Genomic DNA, 12,031 nt, shown 5'->3' on the forward strand with positions numbered 1-12,031 from the left:
GATCTCTGTATTTGTAATGTCTTTACATCGCCTAGCTGTCATAGCCAATGTAATTAGGGAAGAACAACCCAATAGTTAGGGCAGTGGCTTTGGTAACTATAAATCATATTGTACTTTTTAATTTGTGGGTATGCTGCTGACCAAATGCCATATTTAGCCTAGCTTTCCCATAAACCCATTTAGCTACATTACTCATATTTCCTGAGAAATATTGTATCTTTTTTGAAAATGTTTGAAGCAAAATGAGGAAAACCACTGTCATCAGGAAGACTATTACGTTTTGTAAAATGCCTCTTGCTCTCTCTCGCTATCGCTCTTTATCTCTCCCTCTCGATCTCTTTCTATAACATTGGGTTTGTTGTAATTAGGTCATTTTGATGTCGGACACACTCCCAGTGTAGTAGGCCTAATTGTCCTTCTGTCTCTGCTGAGGAACAACAAAGGTTGTCTTTACATAACTGTGTCCCAGCAGTAGGAAAACTAAAACTAAACGCTACTATGAAGGTGAAAACAAATTAGGCCCATGTGTCTGTCAGGGTACTACAGAGACAAGGTCAGTGTTTTCATAGGGAGTTTCACACTTAGTGAAGTACTTTTAAAACATCTTAGCTGATAAGTCTTTCTCTGTGAAGATAGGCTAACTCGTTGTGACTATTCAATAGACATTACCTCAGTGTTTGCTTCCTCAATTTCTGCCATTTCTCAATTTCACCTTTTCACATTTAAAAGCAGCTCTTAGCTTTTCCTCAATTTGGTCTCACTTCCTCATCTTGGAGTTCCGAACATGTCCTAGAAACATTGAACATGTTTTACTAACCTTGATATGATTTATACATGTGACAATGGTTAGGCCTATCTAGCTGAGGTACATTACCAAACTTGTCTGTGAAAAGGCCAGTGAGGATGGATGATATTGGGCCCTACAGCAACATCATATGACGGGCCACACACACACACACACACACACACACACGCACACACACACGCACAGTGCACAGATAATCAGATAAGGCTGTAAGGACCTGCAGGCTTTCTCTAATTACAGTTCGATGTTATAAAAAGGTAGCAGTGGGAACTTTTCTAAGGAGACAACCACCTTCTATCAATCAACAGACCTGGGTTCAAAGGAGTCAAATAGTATTTGAGGTCTATGAAAAACTTTAGGTGCACATGATTTAACTTTCCCTGCGTAATGGAACTAAGGGAAAAGTACCAAAAGTGCAAACCCCCGCCCACCTGGAACTCTAGACCAGCTCAAACTATTTGAAAGATTTAAAATACCATTTGAACTCAGATCTGGGTAGATGGCTTTTCTGTGAAGCCAGCTTGTTTAATTCCTGCTCAGGCTGCCTGTCATTATACACCCCTGGAGGTTGTGAGAAAACTGGGCTAAAATAGGATGTGGGCTGCTTGTACAATGTCACGTTAAATGTGCTAAATGCCTTGCAGCGTTAGAGGTAGACTAATTGTTAATGTTCGAAGAACACATCCATCCAGCAATTTATTTATATTATCCAGCTATTTAGTTCATTGTAGGGTTTAAGTACCTCGGAGAACCACTCGATTTGATTCTAAATGGGACTTCTTGGAATGTAAATGTTAACTTGAGGTCTATACTGTGTGCTGCAGTAAGTAGTGTAAACGCTGAGGAAAATGCTGCAAGAATTATAATAATTTAGATCAGAGAGTGGGGGAAGGGGATGTCTGCACTCAGCCGACCCCTTTTATTGATGGAGGACACCAAAGTGTTGGGTATCTCCGTTCACAGGCACTCTCACTCTAACATTGTGTGAGTGTGTTATGCGTGCGTGTTAGTCAGTAATGATTGGGATACCCTTCCCTGAGACCTCACCTCCCCACCTTGGTTCAAATCAATGAGTCAGTTCCACAGCGAACAGTGCTACAGGTCATTACAGTAAAGAGTGGGGCGCCCCCTATTGGATGGGCACGGGTGGGGGGTGCTCCCTACCCAGCCGTGGACCCCTTGCTACCCCTTAATGGCATTACAAACCATTTTTAAAATGTGCTCCTGGTAACCCGTTCCAATCACTATGTGCATGGCTGTGCATTTGCAGTATGTTTCAATGTGCATTTACCATCACGGATTTATCATGCTCAAAAATACTGCAGAAATGCAAAATTGACTGGCCTGATGAACTCGGGATGGTCGGGCAGTGATAGTGGTTCCTCTCCATCGCTCGTTGGTGTTGATTCCAGAATGTCATTTTGGTACCTCACTGTTTAAACATATTGACATTCTGACACCAAACTGATGCAAACTGACACCACACCCACTTTTTCAAACTCGTTTAGAAGCAAACTATCGCATATTTCAGAGCAGGCCCAAAATTTACAGTGCCTTCTCTTCAAACCATAATAAAACCATAAAACACGTAGTTACGTTCTAGCTGCAGGTCCAGTTCTGACATTATATGTAGGCCTAGCTGAGGCAACCCCGAATCCCAAGTTTCGGCTCGATAGGTCATTCGGTGCCCGAGCTTAAAGTGCTGAAAATCCACTTTTTTTCATGCCTTGCTACGGAGTCCTTGAATGAGCTATCGGACAGAAATGTTGGGGTCCGTCTCTATGGGCCGAGCCGGTTTCAATGGACCTAGTCTTGCGACTCTGGGACTTTTCTAGATGTCGTCATTTTCGTAATGGTCAAAATGAATTGAAGTCATTGCAAATGTACGAGGCTGTTTCTCCGTCAAGGAACCTTCTAGAGCCACATAACTCACCACGCACTATCGACCTGAGCTGTAGAACATGTTTCTAAAGTTTCAGACCTCTAGGTCTGACGGTTCTTTAATAGTTCGAACAAAGGTAACTATTGCAGGCTCTGTCTGTCTCTACGCACCACACTCTGTCCCTCCGTCCAAGCTGTGTGTGTGTGTGTGTGTGTGAGTTTTTCTTGGAAATTTTATGAGGGTTGCCTAATCGCACATATGACGTTTTGGAATGATCTGACCCTTCGAAACAGCCCCTATGACACCAATTATGGCACTTCCGGTTGGCACAGGAAGCTAAAAGTAAACACATATCCTCGGTATGCTTTTCCAGAATCCTGAGTTTTAAGTCTTTACGTTAAGAACTGACTGATTTACACAGGGTTGAATGCACTATTTCTATCAAACATCAGGTTGGGTATGGAAAAACACTTTTAGGGTGATTTTACCCACTTCCGGTTGCTTCAGGAAGCTTAGAATCGACACAGGAAGACCTCATATTGGCCTGATGGATTGTCATCGAACACAGGTTCATAAGGCATTATTAACCCACATAGGCTCTAGGTTGAATTTAGGGGAGCAGGCAATGTATTCCAATAAGGAGAGATGTCATTGTAATCTGTGAGATCAAAATAAACTGATTTACTGTTAAGGGTTAATGCCACACGATCAAGGTTGGGCTTGCACAGATCGGGAGGACCTCAGGAACGTACCTGAGGTCGAATTGTGCTTCTCACCCTAACGGTTCTCTCACTGTCACCCAAAAGCAAATTAAATTTAGGGCTAGGCTTAATTTTGGGCCTACTTTTTTCACGGTCGCTGCACTCAGAGCGAGCTACGGTCAAGCGGGGTGTCTCGTTGAACTCGGCACGGCCTTGAGAATATGTTAATGCCATTGCAGGCTCTGTGTGTCTTTAAGCACCGCACTTTGTCACTCCATCCTTGCTGTGTGTTTGTGTGTGTGTGTGTGTGTGTGTGTGTGTGTGTGTGTGTGTGTGTGTGTGTGTGTGTGTGAGAGAGCTTTTCTTTGACATCTGTTGGGAAAAATGACTGATTTACAGTTCATGAGGGTTGCTTAATCACACATGAAGTTTTGAAAAGATTAACCCTTCGAAACAGCACCTATGACACCGTTTTAAGGCACTTCCGGTTTACACAGGAAGCTGAAAGTGAACACATATCCTCCTTGGGGTAGGCACTTATAGAATATGGAGTTTTAAGTCTTTATGTTAAGAACTGACTTATTTGCAGAGGGTTGAATGAGTGTGTGTTATTTCAGAAAATCACAGAAATCTCGCATAGCTTGGAAACACAATTCAAAAAGATTCGTCTGAACACGCTGCAACTGGATTTGTAACTTTTTACATTGTACGATTTCTCTTAAATTACGATAGATAAATGGCTGGTTCCTTTTTTATTGACACCATAGGTTCATTTACTTTGACGTGAAGCGGAAAAATTATTGCTCTATTTTAATTTTTGACCTTTAATCCCAGAAAAATGGCCATAACTCAAAAACCGTTGAGGCCTAGACGCCATCTTGTTCGGGGCCAACTGCCCATTATGCAAAACCTATGCTCACCAAGTTTCGTCTTCGAAATCTTTTCCGTTTAGGAGATAAGGCCACGTTGTGATTGGTGATGTTTTGTGCATTTGCAATAGGATTCCATTCGCCCTCTTGTGGGATTTACCGGGAGAGCGGATATTATTATTATTTTTTTAAATAATTATAAAACGGAAACCGAATGTCCGAGAGAGTTCGTTTGATGACTTCCTGGAAGATCCGGCCCTGCTGCACGGCCCGACGCCGTCCGCGAATTTGAGAAACTAGACGTCTAGTAAGGGAACGTACATTTGCAATGTGGACTTTCTCACTAACCATATGGTGAATGTCAAAATGTTCTCTTAAGGTATGTCAGGGATGGTATTGTATTATTTACTTTTTTTGTGCTTCAAAATGAGATGTTATATGATTGAATTCCAATTTGCGTATTCCCCTAGTTAAGTGAATCCAAACCACCTACCACCAACTAGTGTGCTGTGATCTGGGTGTGTTGTGTTACATTTGATTTCCCAGTCCCAGTGGTGTCGAAGGATATCTGATTGGATGATATCTGACAGGAGGCTGTGTTTTCTCAGTTCTGTAACAGGAAGTGTCATGACCAGCGGGGGGCTGATAGTCTCACTTCCTCGGCTACCCTCTCACTCTGCTCAGACTACCTACTGTTGACTTGTGTCTTGTATGTCATAGCACAGGCTGATATGCCATCAGTGGCAGCACCATATCCTCTAACCACCCCTTCACTCTGGACTCTCTCTTCTCTCAGATACATAGGCCCTTTCTCTTTACAACTGTACCAAATGTACCCAAGGTCTACTTGATTAGATGTAGGACTCTTTTCCTGTACATATTTTCCTGCACATTATTTTGATGTGGATCTGGAATACTATGTCTACTACTGAGGGCCATGTTTAATAGTTTTTTATTGAAATAGGTTAAATAGAGTAAACCCGTACTGAAATGATTTAATTTAAACCAGCAGAGGTCATAATGACTGAAGCATTTTTGTCATACCCATGTATCCATAATAATATGTATACCCTGTTCTCTCTCTCTCTCGTAGGCTGCAGGTATAGCAGACAGAGCCATGCTAAAAGGGGGTTCCGCCAAGGTGGGGCTACCCAAGCCAGGGCTTCAAGAGAGGGCCAAGCAAGTCTCCCTCACCCTCTCTACCACCACTTCCACCACAGCTACAGGCATCAAGACATCCAGGTCCTCCAACACCCTGGCCACAGACCTGCGCCTCAGCAGGGTGAGTTATACCAGACAGGAGAGTAACTTCACACCACTGAACACACCCAACATCTCCTTAATGAATGGTGGGAGGTTGGAAGTGGGACAGGTGGGAGGGAGATGGGGCAAATTACCACCCCTTTACTTTGTCTGAGAGCCACTCTTCATTTGGATAATTGATCATGTTCAATTGCATTAATCTACCTCTGCATCTCCTGCAGACACTCTGACCTCGGTTGGGTGTCACAAGGCATAGACTGACAACATATCTCACTATAGTACAGTATGAGTGCTATTACAATTTCATACTAGTTGATTGAGTAGTTTACTAGTAGTTTTCCAATTGGTAAAGTAATCTGTGGTTTCCTAATCCCTGACTGTGTCAAGCCTGCTCCCGCTCCTCCTCTATGGCGCTCGAGGGCACCAGGCAGCCCATCCTTACGCACACCTATCATCTTCACTCATGCTGCCAAACATACCCTCGTAAAACTGACCATCCTACCGATCCTTGACTTCGGCGATGTCATCTATAAAATAGCCTCCAACACTCTACTCAGCAAACTGGATGTAGTCTATCATAGTGCCATCCATTTTGTCACCAAAGCTCCATATACTACCCACCACTGCGACCTGTACGCTCTCATTGGCTGGCCCTCACTTCATACTCGTCGCCAAACCCACTGGCTACAGGTTGTCTACAAGTCTCTGCTAGGTAAAGCCCCGCCTTATCTCAGCTCGCTGATCACCATAGTAGCACCCACTCATAGCACACGCTCCAGCAGGTATATCTCACTGGTCACCCCCAAAGCCAATTCCTCCTTTGGTCGCCTTTCCTTCCAGTTCTCTGCTGCCACTGACTGGAACAAACTGCAAAAATCACTGAAGCTGGAGATTCCCATCTCCCTCACTAGCTTTAAGAACCAGCTGTCAGAGCAGCTCACAGATCACTGCACCTGTTCATAGTCCATCTGTATACAGCCCATCTATCTACCTCATCCCCATACTGTATTTATTTATTTAGCTCCTTTTGCATCACAGTATCTCTACTTGCACATCCATCTTTTGCACATCTACCATTCCAGTGTTTTAATTGCCGTATTGTAATTACTTCGCCACCATGGCCTATTTATTGCCTTTAACTCCCTTATTTGACCTTATTTGCACTCACTGTATATAGACTTTGTTTTATTTATTTTTTACTGTATTATTGACTGTATGTTTTGTTCATTCCATGTGTAACTCTGTGTTGTTGTATGTGTCGAACTGCTATGCTTTATCTTGGCCAGGTCGCAGTTGCAAATGAGAACTTGTTCTCAACTAGCTTACCTGGTTAAATAAAGGTGAAATAAAAAATTGTTACGCGCATCAGCGCTTCATGGGACTCACCTGGAGTCTATTACTTTATTGATGGCCTCCTCTATATTTGTCACTTCCTCAGTTTCTTCCCTATGTCTACATTAGTGTCGTTTTGTTCCCCCGTCCAGACGCTGTTCTTGTTTTGTTATATGTCCTTTTGTCCATTAAATCTTCACTCCCTGTACTTGCTTCTCGTCTCCCAGTGTCTGTCCTCACAGACTGTATGTTGTATGTGTGTCTTATAGCTGAAGAGAGCCAGTAGTGATGACACCCTGGCCAAGCCTGCCCTGGGGGCAGTAGCCACAGGCTCCCGAATGAAGAAGACTGTCACTACAGGGGCCATCTCTGACCTGGCCGACGCGAGACCTCGCAGCCTCTCAGGTAGGGGACCATAGACCATAGGGCTGGCAGTTAGCCTAGTGGTTAGAGTGTTGGGCCAGTAACCGAAATGTTGCTGGATCAAATCCCTGAGCTGCCAAGGAAAAAACTGTTGTTCTGCCCCTGAACAAGGCAGTTAACCTGCTGTTCCCAGGCCGTCATTGTAAATAAGAATTTGTTCTTAACTGACTTGCCTAAATAAAGGTAACATTTTAAAAATAGATTAGTACGCACAGACCACACACACAAGACTCATCATAATTGTTTATGGTTAAATTAAAATGTATTATTTATGCAATGTATTCATAGTGAAATAACAACTTAACTTATCGCATTTTATCTAATCTTATCTACTACTACTACTACTACTACTACTACTACAACAATGTAATTCAACATGGGTACAGTGCATTCACATTACTTCATTAGAAAAGAGCCACTGATTTTAGAACTCACCCCCAAGCCTTTCTCTTCTCTTCTTGTATGAGTCACTGTCACTCTGTAAAAGAGAAACCTGTGCCTCACCTCCTTGTACAAGTCGACCAGGCGGCTCTGCTTCTGCTCAGGGAGATGCTGGCTGTGCTCAAGGATCATAGCCATGTGTCTGAGCTGATACGTCCAGTACGGCTCGCACCCGGGCCGTTTGCCTCCATCTGTGCTATGCATGCCATTCATGGTCCAGCCTGTACATATTGCTGGATATACAGATGTAGGATCTTAATTTGATCACACTTTTGTAGTGTATTCAAGGTTTAAAAAGGCTTCTAAAGTTTGTAATTTCAACTTTAAAGGTCAGACTTGATTTACCCTAATGGAAAATGTATCAACCCCTACAAAAAAAAATCCAATAATTATAATCCACATAATAGTTCACATTTTTTGTTGCTGCAGGATTATATTCCTGCCATAGCAAACTGGCTCAAATTAAGATCTGTGGCCTCCTGAGTGGTGCATTGATCTAAGGCACTGTATCGCAGTTCTAGTTCTGCCACTAGAGATTCTGGGTTTGAGGCCAGGCTCTGTCGCAGCCGGCCGCGACCGGGAGACCGATGGGGTGGCACACAATTGGCCCAGCGTCGTCTGGGTTAGGGTAGGGTTGGACCGGCAGGGATGTCCTTGTCCCATCGCGCATTAGCGACTCCTGTGGCGGGCCCGGCGCAGTGCATGCTGACACGGTCGCCAGGTGTACGGTGTTTCCGCTGACACATTGGTGCTGGCTTGGTTGGATTATGTTTCGGAGGACGCACGACTCTCGACCTTCGGCTCTCCCGAGTCCGTACGGGAGTTGCAGCAATGAGACAAGACTGTAACTACCAATTGGATACCACGAAATTAGGGAGAAAAAGGGCTAAAAATAAAATAATTAAAACTGGATCAATCATAGCAAAAGCAAATCAGACTTGTAGTCCTGGGGTTGTTGCCACCAAAACGGAGTTCCAATCAACATTTACAGCTAACTACTAAACATTCTAAACTTAAACATTCCATTGAAGTTGTTCTATTCAATTGTGATATCATCTTATTCAAATATCAGTGTATTCGTATGATTTAGAATCACCATGGAAATTAAATAGAATGGTTTTAAATCAACACTGACTGAGCAACAAACATTCAACATTCAAACATTCTATCATGCTTGGTTTGATAGATGTGGTAAAAAAGTCAATGGAATGCAGACCGTTCCATTGACCAGATTGGCGCACATTCAACAAATCTGATCTAACTAAGTGGATAATTGTCAAATCTGTCTTGATTTATGTGTTGTAACAGACCCACAATGTGGTTACTTAAGTCTGATTTGGATATATTTGGCTGTTTTCGCTGCATAAAATGTTGACGTTTTCAGGATTAGAAGAAGTGACTGCTAAATTCATTTTTATTTTTTTATTTCACCTTTATTTAACCAGGTAAGCAAGTTGAGAACAAGTTCTCATTTACAATTGCGACCTGGCCAAGATAAAGCAAAGCAGTTCGACACATACAACGACACAGAGTTACACATGGAGTAAAACAAACATACAGTCAATAAAACAGTAAAAAAAAAAATTAAAAAAAAACAAGTCTATATACAATGTGAGCAAATTAGGTGAGAAGGGATGTAAAGGCAAAAAAGGCCATGGTGGCAAAGTAAATACAATATAGCAAGTAAAACACTGGAATGGTAGTATTGCAATGGAAGAATGTGCAAAGTAGAATGGGGTGCAAAGGAGCAAAATAAATAAATAAATTAAATACAGTTGGGAAAGAGGTAGTTGTTTGGGCTAAATTATAGGTGGGCTATGTACAGGTGCAGTAATCTGTAAGATGCTCTGACAGTTGGTGCTTAAAGCTAGTGAGGGAGATAAGTGTTTCCAATTTAAGAGATTTTTGTAGTTCGTTCCAGTCATTGGCAGCAGAGAACTGGAAGGAGAGGCGGCCAAAGAAAGAATTGGTTTTGGGGGTGACTAGAGAGATATACCTGCTGGAGCGTGTGCTACAGGTGGGAGATGCTATGGTGACCAGCGAGCTGAGATAAGGGGGACTTTACCTAGCAGGGTCTTGTAGATGACATGGAGCCAGTGGGTTTGGCGACGAGTATGAAGCGAGGGCCAGCCAACGAGAGCGTACAGGTCGCAATGGTGGGTAGTATATGGGGCTTTGGTGACAAAACGGATAGCACTGTGATAGACTGCATCCAATTTGTTGAGTAGGGTATTGGAGGCTATTTTGTAAATGACATCGCCAAAGTCGAGGATTGGTAGGATGGTCAATTTTACAAGGGTATGTTTGGCAGCATGAGTGAAGGATGCTTTGTTGCGAAATAGGAAGCCAATTCTAGATTTAACTTTGGATTGGAGATGTTTGATATGGGTCTGGAAGGAGAGTTTACAGTCTAACCAGACACCTAAGTATTTGTAGTTGTCCACGTATTCTAAGTCAGAGCCGTCCAGAGTAGTGATGTTGGACAGGCGGGTAGGTGCAGGTAGCGATCGGTTGAAGAGCATGCATTTAGTTTTACTTGTATTTAAGAGCAATTGGAGGCCACGGAAGGAGAGTTGTATGGCATTGAAGCTTGCCTGGAGGGTTGTTAACACAGTGTCCAAAGAAGGGCCGGAAGTATACAGAAGTATAAATGCCAACTCCTGTTCATATACAGTGGGGCAAAAAAGTATTTAGTCAGCCACCAATTGTGAAAGTTCTCCCACTTAAAAATATGAGAGAGGCCTGTAATTTTCATCATAGGTACACTTCAACTATGACAGACAAAATTAGGAGAAAAAAATCCAGAAAATCACATTGTAGGATTTTTAATGAATTTATTTGCAAATTATGGTGGAAAATAAGTATTTGGTCACCTACAAACAAGCAAGATTTCTGGCTCTCACAGACCTGTAACTTCTTCTTTAAGAGGCTCCTCTGTCCTCCACTACCTGTATTAATGGCACTTGTTTGAACTTGTTATCAGTATAAAAGACACCTGTCCACAACCTCAAACAGTCACACTCCAAACTCCACTATGGCCAAGACCAAAGAGCTGTCAAAGGACACCAGAAACAAAATTGTAGACCTGCACCAGGCTGGGAAGACTGAGTCTGCAATAGGTAAGCAGCTTGGTTTGAAAAAATCAACTGTGGGAGCAATTATTAGGAAATGGAAGACATACAAGACCACTGATAATCTCCCTCGATCTGGGGCTCCACACAAGATCTCACCCCGTGGGGTCAAAAATCACCCCGGTGAGCAAAAATCCCAGAACCACACGGGGGGACCTAGTGAATGACCTGCAGAGAGCTGGGACCAAAGTAACAAAGCCTACCATCAGTAACACACTACGCCGCAGGGACTCAAATCCTTCAGTGCCAGACGTGCCCCCTGCTTAAGCCAGTACATGTTTACATTTACATTTAAGTCATTTAGCAGACGCTCTTATCCAGAGCGACTTACAAATTGGTGCGTTCACCTTAAGACATCCAGTGGAACAGCCACTTTACAATAGTGCATCTAAATCTTTTAAGGGGGGGGAGGTGAGAAGGATTACTTTATCCTATCCTAGGTATTCCTGAAAGAGGTGGGGTTTCAGGTGTCTCCGGAAGGTGGTGATTGACTCCGCTGTCCTGGCGTTGTGAGGGAGTTTGTTCCACCATTGGGGGGCCAGAGCAGCGAACAGTTTTGACTGGGCTGCGCGGGAACTGTACTTCCTCAGTGGTAGGGAGGCGAGCAGGCCAGAGGTGGATGAACGCAGTGCCCTTGTTTGGGTGTAGGGCCTGATCAGAGCCTGGTGGTACTGAGGTGCCGTTCCCCTCACAGCTCCGTAGGCAAGCACCATGGTCTTGTAGCGGATGCGAGCTTCAACTGGAAGCCAGTGGAGAGAGCGGAGGAGCGGGGTGACGTGAGAGAACTTGGGAAGGTTGAACACCAGACGGGCAGCGGCGTTCTGGATGAGTTGTAGGGGTTTAATGGCACAGGCAGGGAGCCCAGCCAACAGCGAGTTGCAGTAATCCAGACGGGAGATGACAAGTGCCTGGATTAGGACCTGCGCTGCTTCCTGTGTGAGGCAGGGTCGTACTCTGCGGATGTTGTAGAGCATGAACCTACAAGAACGGGCCACCGCCTTGATGTTAGTTGAGAACGACAGGGTGTTGTCCAGGATCACGCCAAGGTTCTTAGCGCTCTGGGAGGAGGACACAATGGAGTTGTCAACCGTGATGGCGAGATCATGGAATGGGCAGTCCTTCCCCGGGAGGAAGAGCAGCTCCGTCTTGCCGAGGTTCAGCTTGAGGTGGTGATCCGTCATCCA

At 43.9% G+C, this 12,031-nt stretch overlaps 1 protein-coding gene across 3 annotated transcripts in view; it reads left to right on the top strand.

Moving 5' to 3' along the window:
- LOC115135920 (cytospin-B-like) overlaps positions 1-12,031 on the top strand; it is a 192,209-nt gene that overhangs the window by 50,814 nt on the left and 129,364 nt on the right. For all 3 annotated transcript variants that reach the window (XM_029671133.1, XM_029671132.2, XM_065023706.1), the window contains exons 2-3: positions 5,351-5,539; positions 7,122-7,257. In XM_029671133.1, coding sequence (XP_029526993.1) covers positions 5,375-5,539; positions 7,122-7,257 — 301 coding nt within the window. In that variant the 5' untranslated portion in view covers positions 5,351-5,374. The remainder of the gene's footprint in view (positions 1-5,350; positions 5,540-7,121; positions 7,258-12,031) is intronic.

This window comes from Oncorhynchus nerka, linkage group LG10, assembly GCF_034236695.1.
Source record: "Oncorhynchus nerka isolate Pitt River linkage group LG10, Oner_Uvic_2.0, whole genome shotgun sequence".
Taxonomy (NCBI): Eukaryota; Metazoa; Chordata; class Actinopteri; order Salmoniformes; family Salmonidae; genus Oncorhynchus; species Oncorhynchus nerka.